The sequence below is a fragment of the Rhinolophus ferrumequinum genome, chromosome 14 (assembly GCF_004115265.2).
Source record: "Rhinolophus ferrumequinum isolate MPI-CBG mRhiFer1 chromosome 14, mRhiFer1_v1.p, whole genome shotgun sequence".
In the NCBI taxonomy this organism is placed as follows: domain Eukaryota; kingdom Metazoa; phylum Chordata; class Mammalia; order Chiroptera; family Rhinolophidae; genus Rhinolophus; species Rhinolophus ferrumequinum.
This window is the reverse complement of record NC_046297.1, coordinates 23,564,840-23,585,366: the sequence shown is the minus strand read 5'-3', so window position 1 is coordinate 23,585,366 and position 20,527 is coordinate 23,564,840. Positions and strand designations below refer to the sequence as shown.

General features: G+C 36.4%; 1 protein-coding gene across 2 annotated transcripts in view; it reads left to right on the top strand.

Annotated features, from left to right (window-relative positions):
* The window catches only part of RP1 (RP1 axonemal microtubule associated), a 252,577-nt gene that overhangs the window by 87,937 nt on the left and 144,113 nt on the right, over positions 1-20,527 (top strand). For both annotated transcript variants that reach the window (XM_033126403.1, XM_033126402.1), the window contains exon 4: positions 18,722-18,885. In XM_033126403.1, coding sequence (XP_032982294.1) covers positions 18,722-18,885 — 164 coding nt within the window. The remainder of the gene's footprint in view (positions 1-18,721; positions 18,886-20,527) is intronic.

Genomic DNA, 20,527 nt, shown 5'->3' with positions numbered 1-20,527 from the left:
TATTGATTTTCTGTTTGGATGATATATCTTTTGTAGAAAGTAGGGTATTGAAGTTCCATATTATTATTGTAGTGTTGTTTATTTCTCCCATCAGATCTGTTAATATTTGCTTATTATAATTAGGTGCTTCAGTGTTGGTTGCATATAGATTTACAATTGTTACATTCTCTTGGTGAATTGACCCAGTCCTTAATCATATAATAAACTACTTTGTCTCGACTTTTATTTTATTTTGTTTTTATTTGTTTCAGGTGTACAAAACAACATAAGGATTAGACATTTACACATCTCACAAAGTGATAACCCCCACATGTCTACTACCCCTCTGACATCGTACATAGCTATTATAATACCATTGACTATATTCCCTATGCTGTAGTTTACATCCTGTGACTATATAAATATGTATTTAATTATAGTTGACATTCAGTATTGTTTTATATTAATTTCAGGTGTACAATGCAGTGGTTAGGCATTTATATAATCTATGAAGTGATCCCTCAATAAGTCCAGTACCTATAAGATAACCTACATAATCTTTACAACATAATTGATTATATTACCCATACTGTATTTCTCATCCCTGAGACTATTTTGTGACTACAAATTTGTACTTTCTAATCCCTTCATCTTTTCCCCCCATCCCTCAACACCCTTCTCATCTAGCAATATCAGTTTTTTCTCTGTAACTATGAGTCTATTTCTGTTTTGTTTGCTCATTTATTCTGTTCTTTAGATTCCACATATAAGTGACATCATATGGTATTTGTACTTCTCAGTTTGACTTGTTATACTTAGCATAATATCCTCTAGGTTCATCCATGTTTTGCAAATGGTAAGATTTCATTCTTTTTTTATGGCAGAGTAATAGTCCATTGTATAAATGTACAACAATTTCTTTATCCAATCATCTATTGATGGGCATTTTGGTTGTTTCCATATCTTGGCTATTGAGAATAACGCTGCAGTAAACCTATATAGGGATGCATATACTTTTTTGAATTCGTGTTTTAGCTTTCTTTGAATAAATACCCAGGAGTGGAATTGCTGGGTCATAAGGTAGTTCTATTTTTAATTTTTTGAGGAACTTCCAAACTGTTTTCCATAGTGGCTGCACCAATTTGCAATCCCAGCAATAGTGCACAAGGGTTTCCTTTTATCTACATCCTTGCTAACACTTGTTGTTTGTTGATTTATTGATATAGCCATACTGACAGGAGTGAGGTGGTATCTCATTATGGTTTTTATTTGCATTTCTCTGATGATTAGTGATGTTAAGCATCTTATCGTATGTCTATTGGCTATTTGTATGTCCTCTTTGGAGAAATGTCTCTTCATGTTCTCTGCCCATTTTTTAATTGGGTTGTTTGTTATTTTGACATTGAGTTCTATGAGGTTTTTTTTTTATATAAATTCTGGATATCAACCTCTTATTAGATGTATTATTAGCAATGTCTTTTCCCATTCAGTAGGATGTGTTTTTGTGTTGTTGATGGTTTCTTTAGAGGTGAAAAAACTCTTTAGTTTGATGTAGTCCCATTTGCTTTTTTGTTTGTTTGTTTGTTTCCCTTGCCTGAGAGGATATCACAGTAAAAATATTACTAAGTATAATGTCTGTGAATTTATTTCCTATATTTTCTTCTAGGAGTTTTATGCTTTTGAGTCTTACATTTAAATCTTGAATTCATTTGAGTTTATTTTTGTATATGGTATAAGAAGGTGGTCCCGTATCATTCTTTTTTTTGCTTGTGTTTGTCCAGTTTTCCCAGCGTCATTTATTAAATACATGGTCATTACCCCAATGCAAATTCCTGCTTCCTTTGTTATAGACTATATGATGATATAGGCATGGATTTATTTCTGGGCTATCTGTGGTGTTCCATTGAGCTTTGTGATGTGTCTGTTTACATGTCAATAACATGCTATTTTGATTACTGTAGCCTTGTAGTATAATTTGATATCAGGTAGTGTGATACCTCCCACTTTGTTCTTATTTCTCAGGATTGCCATAGCTATTCAGGGTCTTTCATGGTCCTGTATAAACTTTAGGATTGTTGGTTCTAGTTCTGTGAAAAATTTCATTGGCATTTTGATAGGAATTGCATTGAATCTACATATTGTTTTTGGTAGTATAGACAGTTTAACTATATTAATTCTTCCTATTCATGAGCATGGTATATGTTTTCATTTATTTGTGTCTTTTTTAATTTCTCTCTTTAGTGTCTTATAATTTTCTGAGTACAGGTCTTTTACTTCCTTGTTTAAATTTATTCCTAAGTATTATTTTTTATGCAATTGTAAATGGGATTGTTTTCTTAATTTCTATTTCTGATAGTCCATTAATTGGTGTATAAAAATGCAATCAAATTCTGAATATTAATTTTATATCCTGCTACTGTACTAAATTATCAGTGCTAATAGATATTTGTTGGAATCTTTGTGGTTCTCTCTATATAGTATCATGTCATCGGCATATAATGACAATTTTACTTCCTACTTTTGAATTTGGGTGCCTTTTATTTCTTTTACTTGTCTGATTACTGTGGCTAGACTTTCCAGTAGTATGTTGAATAAAAGTGGTGAAAGTGGGCATCCTTGTCTTGTTTCTGATCTTAAGGGGAATGCTTTTAGCTTAACCCCATTGAGTATGATGTTAGTTGTGGTTTTGTCATATGTGGCCTTCATTATGCTGAGATATGTTCCCTCTATTCCCATTTTGCAGAGATTTCTTTTTTTATCATACATGGATGTGGATTCTTGTCAAATGCTTTTTCTGCATCTACTGATATGACCATATGATTTTTTTTTATTAAAGTTTATTGGGGTGACAATTGTTAGTAAAGTTACATAGATTTCAGGTGTACAATTCTGTATTACATCATCTATAAATCCCATTGTGTGTTCACCATCCAGAGTCAGTTCTCCTTCTATCACCATATATTTGATCCCCTTTACCCTCATCTACGACCCTCTCCCCCCTGACCCCCTGGTAACCACTAAACTATTGTCTGTGTCTATGAGTTTTTATTTCTCATTTGTTTGTCTTGTTCTTTTGTTGTTTTTGGTTTATATACCACATATCAGTGAAATCATATGGTTCTTTGCTTTTCCTGTCTGACTTATTTTGCTTTGCATTATAATCTCAAGATCCATCCATGTTGTCACAAATGTTCCTATATCATCTTTTCTTACCGCCGAACAGTATTCCATTGTGTATATATACGACAAGTTCTTTATCCATTTATCTATCGAAGGACATTTTGGTTGTTTCCATGTCTTGGCCACCGTAAACAAAGATGCAATGAACATTGGAGCACACGTGTCTTTATGGATAAATGTTTTCAGATTTTTTGGGTAGATACCCAGGAGAGGGATTGCTGAGTCATGTGGTAATTCTCTTCGTAATTTTTTGAGGAACCTCCACACTGCCTTCCATAACGGCTGCACCAGTCTGCATTCCCACCAACAGTGTATGAGGGTTCATTTTTCTCCACAGCCTCTCCAACACTTGTTACTATTTGTCTTCTTGATGATAGCCATTCTGACTGGGGTGAGGTGAGATCTCATTGTGGTTTTTATTTTCATTTCTCTGATGAGTAGTGATATCGAGCATTTTTTCATATGTCTATTTGCCATTTGTATGTCCTCTTTGGAGAAATGTCTCTTCAGGTCCTCTGCCCATTTTTCAATTGGGTTGTTTTTTTGTTGTTGAGTTGTACGAGTTCCTTGTATATTTTGCATATTAGCCCCTTATCGGAGGCACTGTTTGCAAAAATCTTCTCCCATTCAGTTGGTTGCCTCTTTATTTTGTCGATGGTTTCTTTTGCTGTGCAGAAGTTCTTAAGTTTCATATAGTCCCGTTAATTTATTTTAGCTTTCACTTCCCTTGCCTTTGGAGTCAAATTCATAAAACACTCTTTGAAGCAAGGTCCATAAGTTTAGTACCTATGTTTTCTACTATGCAGTTTATTGTTTCAGGTCTTATGCTTAATCTTTGATCCATTTTGAATTAATTTTGGTACACGGGGATAGATAGCAGTGCAGTTTTATTCTTTTGCACGTGGTTTTCCGATTCTCCCAGCACCATGTATTGAAGAGGCTGTCTTTTCTCCATTGTATGTTTTTTGCTTCTTTGTCAAAAATTATCTGTCCATATTTATGTGGTTATTTCTGAGTTCTCAATTCTATTCCATTGGTCTACGTGTCTGTTTTTCTGCCAATTCCATGCTGTTTTGATTTTTGTAGCCCTGTAGTACAAGCTAAAGTCAGGGAGTGTGATACCTCCAACATTGTTCTTTTTTCTTAAGATTGTTTTGGCTATTCGGGGTCTTTTGTGGTTCCAAGCAAATCTGATGATTTTTTGTTCTGTTTCTTTAAAAAATGCCATTGGGATTTTGAAGGGGATTGCATTAAATTTGTATATTGCTTTGGGTAATATGGCCATTTTAACTATGTTGATTCTTCCAATCCATGAGCACGGAATGTCTTTCCATTTCTTTGTGTCTTCTTCAATTACTTTTTAAAATGTCTTGTAGTTTTCAGCATATAGGTGTTTCACATCTTTGGTTAAGTTTATTCCTAGATATTTTATTCTTTTTGCTGCAATTGCAAAAGGAATTGTTTTTTGTATTTCTTTTTCTGAGATTTCATTGTTAGTATTTAGCAATGCAATGGACTTTTGTACGTTGATTTTGTAGCCAGCAACTTTACTGTATTCGTTGATTGTTTCTAATAGCTTTTTGGTGGAGTCTTTAGGGTTTTCTATATATAGCATCATGTCATCTGCAAAGAGTGATAATTTAATTTCTTCATTCCCAATTTGGATGCCTTTTATTTCTTTCTCTTGCCTGATTGCTCTGGCAAGGACTTCCAACACTATGTTGAAAAGCAGAGGTGATAGGGGACAGCCCTGTCCTGTTCCTGAACGTAGAGCAAAGGGCTTCAGTTTTTCACCATTAATTATGAGATTAGCTGAGGGCTTGTCATATATAGTCTTTATTATGTTCAGGTATTTTGCTTCTATACCGATTTTATTAAGTGTTTTAATCATAAATGGATGTTGTATCTTGTCAAATGCTTTTTCTGCATCAATTGATATAATCATATGATTTATGTCCTTTATTTTGTTTATGTGATGTATCACATTGATGGATTTGCGGATGTTGAACCATCCTTGTGCCCTTGGGATGACCCCCACTTGGTCGTGATGAATAATCTCTTTAATGCATTGTTGTATTCGATTTGTTGGAATTTTGTTTAGGATTTTTGCATCTGTATTCATCAGAGATATTGGTCTGTAGTTTTCTTTTTTTGTGTTGTCCTTACCAGGTTTTAGTATCAGGGTAATGTTGGCCTCATAAAATGAGTTAGGGAGTACTGTCTCTTCTTCAATTTTTTTGGAAGAGTTTGAGCAGGATTGGTATTAGATCCTCTTTGAAGGTTTGGTAGAATTTAGTAGTGAAGCTGTCTGGTCCCGTACTTTTGCTTTTGGGAAGGTTTTGAATGACTGATTCAATTTCGTTACTGGTGATCGGTCTGTTTAGATTTTCCAGTTCTTCATGGTTCAGCCTTGGAAGGCTATATGTTTCTAAGAACTTGTCCATTTCTTCTAGGTTATTGAATTTGGTGGTATATAGTCCTTTATAGTATTCTTGGATGGTCCTTTGTATTTCTGTGGCATCCGTGATAACTTCCCCTTTTTCATTTCTGATTTTGTTAATTAGTGTCTTCTTTCCTTATATATTAGTGAGCCTAGCCAAGGGTTTGTCAATTTTGTTAATTTTTTCAAAGAACCAGCTCTTTGTCACATTAATTTTTTCTATTTTTTGGTTCTCTATTTCATTTAGTTCTTCTCTGATTTTTATTATTTCCTTTCTTCCGCTCACCTTGCATTTCATTTGTTCTTCTTTTTCTAGTTCTTTAAGGTGCAATGTGAGTTTATTTATTTGGGATTTTTCTTGTTTTTTGAGATAGGCCTATAATGACATAAATTTCCCTCTTAAAACTGCTTTTGCTGCATCCCAAAAGTTTTGGTAGGATGTATTTTTATTTTCATTTATTTCTATGTATTTTTTGATCTCTCCTCTAATTTCTTCTTTGACCTGGTCGTTCTTTAAAAGTATGTTGTTTAATCTCCATGAATTTGTGATTTTTCCTTGTTTCTTTTTGCAGTTGATATCCAATTTTAAAGCCTTTTGATCAGAGAATATGCTTGGTATAATTTCAATCTTCTTAAATTTGCTTTGGTTTGTTTTATGTCCCATTATATGTTCAATCCTTGAGAATGTCCATGTACACTAGAAAAAAATGTATAGGCTGATGTTTTAGGACGAAGTGCTCTATAAATGTCAATGATGTCCATTTCATCTAATGTGTTATTTTGGGCTGCTATTTCATTTTTTATTTTCTGTTTGGATGATCTATCCATAGCTGTCAACGATTTATTCAGGTCCCCTAGTATAATTGTGTTTTGGTCAATTTCTCCCTTTAGTTCTGTTAGTAGTTGCTTGGTATATTTCGGGGCTCCCTGATTGGGGGCATAAATATTGATGACTGTTACGTCTTGTTGTTGTATAGTCCCCTTTACCATTATGAAATGTCCATCTTTGTCTCTTGTTACCCTTTTCACCCTGAAGTCTGTTTCATCTGATATCAGTATAGCTACAACTGATTTTCTCTGGATACCATTTGCTTGGATTGTCAATTTCCACCGTTTCACTTTGAGTCTATAATGTATTGCTGAATTCAGTTTGCTAATATTTTGTTGAGAATTTTTGCATCTAAGTCCATTAGGGTTATTGACAGATAGTTTTTATTTTTGTAATGTCTTCGTCTGATTTTGGGAACAGGGTAATGGTGGCCTCGTAAAATGAGCTTAGGAGTCGTCCCTCCTCCTGCTTTTTTGGGGATAGTTTGAGGAGAACAGGTGTTAATTTTTTTTTTTTTTTGAAAGTTTGGTTAAATTTATTTGTGAAGCCATCTAGTCCTGGACTTTTGTTTGTTAATTACTGATTCAATTTTGTTGGTAGTAATATGTCTACTCAGATTTTCTGTTTCTTCTGGGTTCAGCCTTGGAAGATTGTATGCTTCTAGGAATTTATGCATGTCTTCCAAATTGTCACATTTGTTGGCTTATAGTTGCTTCTAATATTTTCTTAAATTTGTTTTTTGTATTTCTGTAGTGTTGGTTGTCACTTCTCTTTCATTTCTGATTTCATTTATTTGGGTCCTCTTTCTTTTTTTCTTGATGAGTCTGGTTAAAGGTTTGTCAATTTAGTTTCTCTTTTCAAAAAACCAGCTCTTGATTTCATTGATTTTTTTTTTTTTTGGTCTCTATTTTGTTTATTTCCTCTCTGATTTTATTATTTCCTTCCTTATAGTCACTTTGGGCTTATTTTGCTCTTGCTTTTCCAGTTCCCATAAGTGTAAAGATAGACTGTTGATTTGAGATTTTTCCTGTTTCTTTAGGTAAGCCTACATTGCTATGAATTTTCCTCTTAGGACTGGTTTCACTATGTCCCATAGATTTTGGGTCATTTGTTTTTATTTTTGTTTGTCTCAAGGAATCTTTTGATTTCTTCCTTGATCTCATGGTTGACCCATTCATTATGTAGTAGCATGTTATTTAGTCTCCAGGTGTTCGTGTGTTTTTTAGTTTTTTTCTTGTAATTGATTTCTAGTTAATACCACTCGGGCCAGAGAACATGCTTGATATGATTTCAATCTTCTTAAATTTATTGAATCTTGCTTTGTGGCCTAACATGTGGTCTGTCTTGGAAAATGTTCCATGTGCACTGAAAAGAATGTATATTCTGCTGCTTGGGGGTGAAGTGCTCTAAAATTATCAATTAAATCCATCTGGTTTAATGTGTCATTTTAAGGCCTTTGTTTCCGTGTTGAGTTTCTGTCTGGAGGATATGTCCATTGGTGTCAGTGGGGTGTTAAACTCTCCTTTGAGTGTGTTACTGTTGTTCTCTGCCTTTATCTTTGTCAATATTTGTTTTATATATTCAGTTGCTTCTATGTTGTGTGCACAGATGTTTACTAAGGTTATTTCTTCTTGTTGGACTGATCCCTTTATTATTATGTAATGTCCTTCTTTGTCTTTTATTATTGTCTTTGTTTTAAAGTCTATTTTGTCTGATATGAATATTGCTACACCAGTTTTTTTCTTGTTTTTGTTTGTATGAAATATATTTTTCTATCTCTTTACTTTCAGTTTGTGTGTGTCTTTCCATCTGAGGTGGGTTTCTTGTAGACAGGATATGTAGACAGGGCCTTCTTTTCGCATTTGCTCAGCTACCCTATGTCTTTCTTGGAGCATTTAATCAATTTACATTTAAAGTGATTATTGATAGGTACATAGTTATTGCAATTTTATTATTGTATTTTTGGTCTTTGTTTGTTTTCTCCTTTCTTGTGCTTAAAGAGGTCCTTTTTAACATTTCCTGTAATATTGGCTTGGTGGTAATGAATTCTTTTAGCTTTTTCTTATCTGGGAAGCTCTTTATTTCTCCTACAATTTTAAATGATAGCCTTGCTGAGTAGTGCAGTCTTGGTTGTAGGCCCTTGTTTTTCATCACTTTTAATATTTCCTACTACTCCCTTTTGGCCTGCAAAGTTTCTGTAGAAAAATCAGCTGATAGTCTTATGGGAGATCCCTTGTGAGTAATTAATTTTCTTCCCTTATTGCTTTTAGGATTGTTTCTTTGTCTTTAATCTTTGCCATTTTAACTATGATGTGTCTTGGTGTTGCTGTTTGGGTTCATCTTGTTTGGGACCTGCATTCCTGGGCTTGTATGTCTATTTCCTTCACCAGGTTGGGGAAGTTTTCGGTCATTATTTCTCCAAACAGGTTCTCACTTCTTTTCTCGTACTTCTGGTACTCCTATGATGTGAATGTTGTAGGTATGATATTTCCCACGGGTCCATAAAACCATCTTCATTGTTTTTGTTCTTTTTTCGTTTTGTTGTCCTGATTGGGTGTCTTCTGCTACCTTGTTTTCTGAATCACTGATTGATCCTCTGCTTCATCTAATCTGCTGTTGATTCCTTCTAGTGTATTCTTTTTTTTAAATTAAATTAAATTAATTAATTAATTATTTTTCTTAATGTATTGGGGTGACAATTGTTAGTAAAATTACATAGATTTCAGGTGTACAATTCTGTATCACATCATCTATAAATTACATTGTGTGTTCACCACCCAGAGTCAGTTCTCCTTCCATCACCATATATTTGATCCCCCTTACCCTCATCTCCCACCCCCCAACCCCTTACCCTCTGGTAACCACTAAATTACGTTCCCCAGATTAATTTTCAAAACCCCGTGGCCATCTTGTGGTTACTGATTGTTTTCTAATCCCCTCAACTTCCCCCTTACCCCCACCCCCCCACCCATCTAGCAACACTGAGTTTTTCCTCTTTGTCTCCAAAACTGTTTCTGATTAGTTCATTCACTTATTCCTTTCTTTAGATTCCGCATAAAAGTGAGATCATATGGTACTTATCTTTCTCTGTCTGACTTATTTCACTTAACATAATGTTCTCTAGGTCCATCCATGTTGTTGCAAATGGTAAGATTTCTTTCGTCTTTATGGCTGCGTAATACTCCATTGTATAAATGTACCACAGTTTCTTAATCCAGTCATCTACCAATGGGCATTTCAGTTGTTTCCATGTCTTAGCTATTGTGTATAGTGCTGCAATAAACATAGGAGTGCATAAAGATTTTTGAATTGGAGTTTTGGATTTCTCCGGATAGATACCTAGGAGTGGAATTACTGGATCATAGGGTAGTTCCATTTTCAGATTTTTGAGATACCTCCATACTGTTTTCCATAGTGGCTGCACCAATCTGCAATCCCACCAACAGTACACAAGCGTTCCCTTTTCTCCACATCCATGCCAGCACTTGTTGTTTGTTGATTTATTGATGATAGCCATTTTGACTGGGGTGAGGTGGTATCTCATTGTGGTTTTTATTTGCATTTCTCTGATGGTTAGTGAGGCTGAGCATTTCTTCATATGTCTGTTTGCCATCTGTATGTCCTTTTTAGAAAAATGTCTCTTCAAGTCCTCTGCCCATTTTTTAATTGGGTCGTTTGTTTTTTTGGAGTTGAGTTGAATGAGTTTTTATAGATTTGTGATATTAATCCCTTATCAGATATATCATTGGCAAATAAATATCTTTTCCCATTCAGTAGGATCCCTTTTTGTTTTATTGATGGTTTCCTTTGCTGTGAAAAAACTTTTTAGTTTGATATAATCCCACATATTTATTTTTTCTCTTACTTCCCTCGCGCGAAGGGATATATCAGTAACAATCTTACTCCGGGTAATGTCTGTGAAGTTTCTTCCTATATTTTCTTCTAGGTATTTTATGGTTTCAGATCTTACATTTAAGTCTTTCAGCCATTTTGAATTTATTTTTGTATATGGTGTAAGGAGGTGGTCCAGCTTCATTTTTTTGCATGTGTCTGTCCAGGTTTCCCAGCACCATTTATTGAAGAGACTGTCTTTACCCCATCATATATTCTTGCTTCCATTGTCGTAGATTAAATGGCCATATAGGCATGGATTTATTTCTGGACTCTCTATTCTTTTCCATTGATCTATGTGTCTGTTTTTATGCCAGTACCATGCTATTTTGATTACTGTAGCCTTGTAGTATAATTTGAAGTCAGGTATTGTTATACCTCCCACTTTGTTCTTATTTCTCAAGATTGCTGAGGTATACGGGGTCTTTTACGGTCCCATATAAATTTTAGGATTATATGTTCTATTTTTGTGAAAAACGTCGTTGGTAGTTTGATAGGAATTGCGTTGAATATGTATATTGCCTTAGGCAGTATGCACATTTTAACTATATTAATTCTTCCTATCCATGAACATGATATGTGTTTCCATCTATTTATATCTTCTTTCATTCCTTTCTTCAGTGTTTTATAATTTTCTGAGTACAGATCTTTTACTTCTTTGGTTAAATTTATTCCCAGGTATTTTATAATCTTTGGAGCAATTGTAAATGGGATTTTTTTTAAATTTCTCCTTCTGATGTTTTATTATTGGTATATACAAATGCAACTGATTTCTGAATATTAATTTTGTATCCTGCTACTTTACTAAATTCATCTATCAGCTCTAATAGCTTCTTGGTGGAGTCATTAGGGTTCTCTATATATAGTATCATATCATCTGCATATAATGATAATTTTACTTCCTCCTTACCAATTTGGATGCCTTTTATTTCTTTTTCTTGTCTGATTGCTGTGGCTAGAACTTCCAGCACTATGTTGAATAGAAGCGGAGATATTGGGCAACCTTGCCTTGTTCCTGATCTTAGGGGGAATGGTTTTAGCTTTTCCCCATTGAGTATGATGTTAGCTGTGGGTTTGTCATATATGGCCTTTATTATGTTGAGATATGATCACTCTATTGCCACTTTCTTAAGGGTTTTTATCATAAATGGCTGTTGGATTTTATCAAATGCTTTTTCTGTATCTATTGATATGATCATGTGATTTTTATTTTTCATTTTGTTAATGTGGTGTATCACATTAATTGATTTGTGGATGTTGAACCACCCTTGCTTACCAGGGATGAATCCCACTTGATCATGGTGTATGATCTTTTTAACGTATTGCTGAATTCTGTTCGCTAATATTTTGTTGAGGATTTTTGCATCTATGTTCATTAGAGATATCAGCCTGTAGTTTTCTTTCTTTGTGGTGTCTTTGTCTGATTTGGGGATCAGGGTGTTAGTGGCTTCGTAAACAGTGTTTGGGAGTATTCCCTCCTTCTGGATTTTTTGGAAGAGCTTGAGGAGAAAAGGTGATAATTCTTTTTTGAACGTTTTGTAAAATTCACCTGTAAAGCCATCTGGTCCAGGGCTTTTGTTTGTTGGGAGATTGTTGATTACTGATTCAATTTCCCTGGTGGTAATCAGTCTATTCAGGTTTTTTATTTCTTCTTGAGTTAGCCTTGGAAGGTTGTACGCCTCTAGAAAATTGTCCATTTCTTCCAGATTGTCAAATTTGTTGGCATATAGTTGCTCATAGTAGTTTCTTAAAACTTTTTGTATTTCTGCGGTGTCCGTTGTCACTTCTCCTCTTTCATTTCTGATTTTATTAATTTGGGTCCTCTCTGTTTTTTTTTTTACTGAGTCTGGCTAAAGGTTTGTCAGTTTTGTTTATCTTCTCTAACAACCAACTCTTGGATTCATTGATCTCTTGTATTGCTTTTCTGCTTTCTATTTCATTTATTTCTGTTCTGATCTTTATTATCTCCTTCCTTGTGCTCCCTTTGGGCTTATTTTGCTCTTCTTTTTCCAGATCCCTTAAGTGTGAAGATAAACTGTTGATTAGTGATGTTTCTTGTTTCTTTAGGTAGGCCTGCAATGCTATGAATTTCCCTCTTAGGGCTGCTTTCGCGGCATCCCATAGATTTTGGGTCGTTTTGTTTTCATTTTCGTTTGTCTTGAGATATCTTTTGATTTCTCCCTTGATCTCCTGCTTGACCCATTCATTATTTAGTAATAAGTTATTCAGCCTCCATGAATTGGTGTGTGTTCCAGTTTTTTCTCTGTAGCTCATTTCTAATTTCATAGCATTGTGATCAGAGAACACAATTGGTATGATTTCAATTTTCTTAAATTTATCAAGACTTGTTTTGTGGCCTAACATATGGTCTATCTTGGAAAATGTTCCATGTGTGCTTGAGAAAAACGTTTATTTTGCAGCATTGGGGTGAAATGTTCTGAAAATATCGATTAAATCCAACTTGTCCAATGTATCATTTAAGGCTGTTGTTTCCATATTGATTTTCTGTCTGGAAGACCTGTCCCTTGTTGTCAGACGTGTGTTGAAGTCCCCTACTATGATAGTGTTACTGTTGATCTCTGTCTTTATGTCAGTCAGTACCTGTTTTATATATTTAGGTGCTCCTATGTTGGGTGCATAGATGTTTACTAGGGTTATGTCCTCTTGTCGGATCAATCCCTTTATTATTATATAGTGCCCATCTTTATCTTTTAATATGTTGTTCATTTTAAAGTCTATTTTGTCAGATAGAAGTACTGCAACTCCAGCTTTTTTCTCGTTTCCATTTGCATGAAATATCTTACTCCAACCCTTCAATTTCAGCCTGTGTGTGTCTTTTGTTCTGAGGTGAGTCTCTTGTATAAAGCATATACAAGGGTCTTGCTTTCTTATCCAGTCAGCCACCCTATGTCTCTTGATTGGAGCATTTAATCCGTTTACATTTAAAGTGAATATTGATAGGTACATAGATATTGCCATTTTTAAATTTGTAGTTAGGTTGTTTTGATCTTTCTTCTATTTACAGAAGTCCTTTTAGTATTTCTTGCAATGCTGGCTGGGTGGTAATAAATTCCTTTAGCTTATTTTTTTCTGGAAAGCTCTTTATCTCTCCATCAACTTTAAATGATAGCCTTGCTGGATAAAGCAATCTAGGTTGTCGGCCTTTGTTTCCCATCACTTTGAGTATCTCCTGCCACTCCCTCCTGGCCTTCAATGTTTCTGTAGAAAAATCATTTGATAGTCTTATGGGAGTTCCCTTGTATGTAACCCTCTGTCTTTCTCTTGCTGCTTTTAGGATTTTCTCTTTGTCTTTAAGCTTTGCCATTTTAACTACAACGTGTCTTGGTGTGGACCTGTTTGGGTTTATCCTGGTTGGAACTCTCTGCACTTCCTGGGCTTGTACGTTGGTTTCCTTCATCAGGTTGGGGAAGTTTTCAGACATTATTACTTCAAATATGTTCTCAAACCCTTGCTTCCTCTCTTCACCTTCTGGTATTCCTATGATGCGCATGTTGTTGTGCTTGATGTTATCCCAGAGGTCTCTTAAGCCATCCTCATTGTTTTTTATTCTTTTTTTTTTCTATTGTTCTGTTTGTGTGATCTGTGCTACCTTGTCTTCTAAGTCGCTGATTCGATATAACCTGCTGGTAATTCCTTCAAGTGAGTTCTTAATTTCGGTAATAGTGTTTTTTTGTTCTAACTTGTTTTACTGGTTGTTCTGGTTGTTCGTTATGATTTCTGCATCCTTCTTTATGTCTTCTCTAAGCTCCTTAAACATTCTTATCACCAGTGTTCTGAACTCTGTCTCTGAAAGGTTGGTTATCTCTGCTTCATTTGGTTCCAGTTGTGGAGGTTTCTTCTGTTCTTTCATTTGGGACGTGTATCTTTGTTTCCCCATTCTGGCTGACTCTCTGTGTTTGCTTTGATGTATTAGGTAGATCCCCTAGAGTTCTTAGTTCTTGCTAGGTTATCTTGTGTAGTATGTGTCCTTTATATTTGACTTGCACTACTTCGTTCTTCTCCTCTGCGTGTGCTCTAGAGGTGACTCTTGTGTTGTGTATATTGTCCTGTTCAAGATCTTTAATTGCTTTTTGCTTGTGAGTAGGTGGGGTTAACTCCTAGGCTGACTCGTTGTGAGACTTGGCTCTGCCCACCGCAGGGTGTTCTGCTGCGTGGGGTTGACCACTTAAATATGGTTTGGCCTCTATTGGCTCTAGTGCCTGCAGAGAATTCCCTCTGGGTGTGTGACTTGTAGGTCAAACCCGGTAGTACTCTGGTTTGGTCTGGAGTTGGCCTCTGGATATGTTGAATCTTGTGCCTCTTAAGCTGGGCCCTGGTAGGGCAGTTTCAGAACAAAGCAAATCACGAAGCACAACAACAACAACAACAACAACAACAAAGAAAAAAATCAAATATATTCACATGTAATAACACCCGATGACCCCAACTCGACACAGGCAAAGATATCAAAGATATAAAGATAAAGCAAAGTAAAACAAACAAAGCAAAACAAAAAGCAGCGCCAGTCTTGGCTTAAGCCCACCAAGTAATGTCCAAGTTGTCCTCTGCTGTACCAAAGAGCCCCCTGCTTATTGCGCAGGCAGAGCTGGTCACCTGGTGCCCGGAGTGACTTTGGGACTGTAGATTTAAATGTGTGGGCCTGAGGGGTCTGGATGATAGTTTTTACAAAGTCAATGCAGTTTCTGCCCTTGCCTGCACATATGCGCACTGAGAGTAGCACCACCAGCCCCGTGTCCAGTACTCCTGAGTCTTAGTGCACTTCTTCAGTGTGTGTGTGTATGGGGGGGGGGGTGCGGGTGGGAGATTTCTGAGCCGCTGAAAGCCCAGAGCTGCATCTGCCGTTTACTGCTGATCCCTGGGAGTGTCTCTGCAATTGCACTTGTCCCGCCCTAGGCAGCCCAGAAAGGGTGGGGGCTGGGGATGGAAGGGTCTTCTCTCTCCCAGCCCAGCCGCGTGTCACCCTCTTCCCACAGTCCAGAAAAGGTGGTGGCTGGGGGTGGAGGAGTCTCTTCTCTCCTAGCCCAGCCAAAATCACACTCTTCCCAGCCCCTTCCCTGTGTCAGGGCTGCCTGCCTGTCAGTCTTCCCAGAGCCTGAGCGCTACTACTGCTCCTCTGTAATCTGACACTACTCCTCAGTTCAGGGGCCAGTTTAAGTCTCTGGAAGGGAGGGGGTAGGATTGGAAGAGCTGGGAGGGGGGGTAGGGTCCCAGGTATGGCGTCTGTGTTCTTTGTCCGCACTAGGGCCCACTAGCTGCCCTCCCAGCGGGAGAAATCAGCCATGGGATGCAGGGAAAGAGCCCACCTCCTGGTCTCTGTGCTCTCCGTTCCGCCCTGGGAGCCCGTGCGTGCCTGGAACTGCGGGTGTCACTGCGGTTTTCACTGCTGCCGCCGCTGCCACCGGCCAGGTCCCCGCCATGGGCCGGCACGTTTTCACTCCGCTCCCTTCCTTCCTTCCCCTGCTCGCCCAATTAGCGCACCTTCAAGTAATCCTTCCACGAGTCTCTTAGCTGTTCTTTCTCATCCATCAGTGGTCTACACTCAGCAACCAGTCTAGTACCTCCAGGGGTAGCTTTGACTAGGTGGGTCCTTGTTCCATCAGGGTCAGAAGCTGGAGAATGCTGTTGGTATACAAATGACTGCCCAACAAGACTTGTGGCTGTGGGCAAAGGAACTCAGCCACAGCCAGGCTCAAAGCCAACAGGGAAAGGACATTTTTATTTACTAACTGATTGTTAATAAATAAACAAGATGATTTGGTGGCCTAATATGACTTTTTACCATGTGTTGGAAAAATGAAGTAGAGTTTCCTGTTTTAAAGTGGATTTTTAAAAACATACATTAATTTATCATTTATTTATTGTAGTATAAATAAAATTTGATTGTAGAACTTGATTGCTACTTGAGTGAACAAGATGGGAAATATTCGAGTTTAAACGTGGGAGAGAGGAAATTACAGTCTAAAGAGTAGAATGTTAAAAAGTCCACGGGTTTGAAAATTAATCTGGGGAACGTAATTTGGTGGTTACCAGAAGGTAAAGGGGTTGGGGGGCGGGGGATGAGGGTGAGGGGGATCAAATGTATGGTGATGGAAGGGGAGCTGACTCTGGGTGGTGAACACACAGTGTGATTTATGGATGATGTGATACAGAATTGCACACCTGAAATCTATGTAATTTTACTAACAATTGTCACCCCAATAAATTAAAAAATTAAAAAAAAAAAGTCCATAGCTCTGAATTTTATTGCCTCATATTCTTAATTCTATAATCTTGTGTATGTTCCCTAATTTTTCATTTCTTCAATTTTCTTACTGATCAACTATTGATGTTTACTCTAAAGAAAATTAGCAAAATTAAATTGAAATCCTTGAAAGTAATAATGCACTTTCAATGTGCTATAATGTTTAATCTCAGTTATAAATCTCAGTTATATTCACCATGCAACATATATTTTCTAGTACTGTTTTTATTTGTTGTTGGGTGATACAAAACTTACCATTTTTTGAACTCAGTTTCTTCATGTATTAATTAAGGATGCTTTAAACAATAAGTGAAGAAATTACACCAGATAACTCCTCAAATTTCTTATAACTTATCTGATTCCAATTTTTATGCTTATATAAATTATTACATATTTTATTTTATTTTGGAAAATAAATATCTAAGCTCAAAGGATCTTGAAAAGTATAATTCTGAATGCACATATTACATGTCGGACCTAAGAATATTGGTGATATTTTATCAAAATGCTGGGAATTTAAGAGAAGTTATGAGATCTAACAATTAAGTTCTTGAACATGCCATCATGCGCTTACATTGCCAGCACGGTACAACCAGCTTGGTAAGGTTTCGTAACCTTCGTATATCAATGTCTCACAGCTGTGTTGGTGTTATTGTGTCTTGCTGAGTGGCGTTCATTATTGTTGTTGCATGTTTTTGTGTGCCATCGCGAGAATGTCTGAGCTTGGATTAGAGCAATGAACAAACATAAAATTTGCTGTTAAACTTGGCAAGAGTGGAAGTGAAATCAGGGACATGTTAGTCCAAGTTTATGGAGATAATGCCAGGAAGAAAATGGCAGTATACAAATGGATTAAACGTTTATCTGAGGGGAGAGAATGCGTCGCTGATGAAGAGAGGTGAGGACAGCAGTAACGAGAAGAACTGATGAAAACATTGCAAAAATTCATCAAATCATGTGTCAAAATCGTCAGCTGACTGTGAGAAGCATAGCAGACCAAGTAAACATAGATAGAGAAACAGTTAGGAAAATCTTAACTGAGAATCTTGGCATGAGAAAGGTGTGTGCAAAAATGGTTCTGAAGGAGCTCACCCATGAACAAAAACAAAGGAGAGTCGAAGTTTGCCAAGAATTTTTGGAGAGGCAAGATGACGTTTTGGGCTGTGTTATCACTGGTGATGAAACATGGGTGTACCAACATGACCCTGAAACAAAGTGTCAAAGTGCGCAGTGGAAGTCAGTCAATTCTCCATGACCAAAAAAGTTCCATCAGTCCAAACCAAGAGTCAAAATGATGTTGCTAACCTTTTTGATATCAGAGGGATTATTCATTATGAATTTGTACCAACTGGACAGTTAACCAAGTGTACTATTTGTACCAAGTGTAACCAAGCTGAAAAGGCTGCGTGACAAAGTTAGACAAAAATTAACTGAACTTTTCACCAACAAGTCATGGATCTTGCATCACGACAATGCACCAGCTCACACAGAACTGTCTGTGAGGGAGTTTTTAGCTAGTAAACAAATAACTGTATTGAAACACCCTCCCTACTCACCTGATCTGGCCTCCAATTACTTTTTCCTTTACTCAAAGATAAAGGAAGTATTGAAAGGAAGACATTTTGATGACATTCAGGACATCAAGGGTAATACAACGACAGCTCTGATAGCTATTCCAGGAAAAGAGTTCCAAAATTGCTTTGAAGGATGGACTAGGCACTGGCATTGGTGCATAGCTTCCCAAGGGGAGTACTTTGAAGGTGGTCATAGTGACGTTCAGCAATGAGGTATGAGTTCACTCTACTTTTTCTCATCCTACTTTTTCTAGGATGAGTTCGCAAGCTTAATTGTCTGACTCTCTTGGAATCTAGGATGACCAACTACGACAGGATACAAATATCTCTCTAACCTTATTATTAAAGATATTCTAGGAAGTATTCCCACAGTTGTATTGTAGGACATAGCAATTTTATCGAGTATTTTAAAAACCTAGTTTAAGTCCTGTGTTGTAGAATTTTCCAGAGGAGGTGGAGAATAGTAAGTTATGTCTATTTTGAACTCTCCCAGCTTTATGATGACCTGTTATTCTGTCTGCCATTTTTATAAGTCGTAATGCTAGGTGTTATTTGTGCTTCTATAGGTGGTAACTGGAAAGTTTTCATAATCACCAGTGACTTGCCAAATGCAGGGACCAGCTCACAGATTTATATTATACTATATGGACTGCGTAGAAGTTCAGCCCCCATATACCTTTATGGGACAGATGGAGCTCAATTTCAGGATGGCCAAAAGGACATATTTACTGTAAGTAGTAAAACCTGCTTCCTATTTTACGTACATGTGTTTTATTGAATATCAATAAAAAATAATTCATAGCAATTTTGCTCAATCATGCTCAAGCAGATTAAACACAAACAAAACTGCAATATGATAAGTGACAATAGCTAGAGAGAAATACTAGATGAACATTTGTTGCTTTTATACTTGAGGCTGTTAGGAGCAAGGGCTTATACCTTTCTGGCTGAGGCTCTAATAGATAAGGCTCAAAGTCAAGATCAAACTGGGAAAAACAAAGTTATCAAATAAAAAAGGGCAAAGAAGTTGTCACAAAGTTATTAGGTCATAGCTAGACATATTGAGATCAAGATCCAGGGAGAAGCAGGTAGCAAAGATGAGGCGGGGAGACCAGTATTGTGTTGTTAGACTAAGATCAGAAAGATTAGCAATCAAAGGCAAAACTTGAAATGAGTGAAGCACCTTGCACTTTATACATACCTTAATAATGTCTGTTGAATGAATGACTGGATGCATAGAGGGATTGTTTTGAATTGGGTGGGTAGAGATAGAGAATAAAATCAACATCAGAAAAAGGTGTCCTTAAGTATCTTTAATCCTTACTGGGTACCCACTTCCACGTGATCCTGAGTGTTTATCTTACGACAACCTATATACTCAGCCCATATATGTCACAGGAGAGGCTGAACCATTTGGAACCAAACTAATAATTTGGTTTGAACTGTCCTTCCCATACTTTCTATATATGTCAACATTTTAAAAAATTCTGTGTTGATGGTCACTAGAAATAAAACTAAAAAAAGAAGACTGTCATTATTTTGCATGCGTAAGAAATAGTTTCAGAAATGACTTTATTGAAAGAATCTGAGCTGTTTTTGGTGTTGTTTTGCTATTTTATTGTTTCAAATTTACTTTTAAATCAAACTATACCTTCACGTATGGATAGAGTTAAATCATTCTGAATTCTGGATTATGAAAGGAGCACCTTTCACTCCTTAGTCTTATATCCTTCTTCCACAAGAAATCACATCCATAGTTTGATGCTTCTTTTTATCTGAGCACTGTTACCTACATTTCATTTCTTTCTGTTGTCTTGTTCTCTCTTGTTTGAGCCCTGGAATGCTACATTTATATCTTATTTGCAGAGGTTCATTTAGGTTTAGTAATGTTTTGCTGATTTTGATCATAGTTTTCATTTGTTCTCATGAATTGTTTTCTTGTTAGGGTTCTTTGGTAAACTTTTGTTTTCTTCTTTCATTTCCTTTCTCCCTACAGTTTCTTTTTATAAATCTTTTCTTTATTATTGTGGTAAAATACACACAAAAAATTTACCATTTTAACCATTTTGAAATGGACAATTCAGTGGCATGCATGCAGTGTATTCACAGTTTTGTTCAGCCATCATAACTATTTCCAGAACATTTTAGTCACCCCAAAAAGAAACCTCATTATGCAGTTACTCCCCATTCTCTTTCCCCAATCGCTAGCAGTCTCTAGTCGGCTTTCTGCCTTTCAAGGATTTGCAATTCTGAATATTTTTTTTTTTTTATAAATAGAATCATATGTGGACTTTTTGTGTCTGACTTCTTACACTTAGCATGTTTTCAAGGTTCATCCATGCTGTAGCATGTATCACTATTTTATTCTTTTT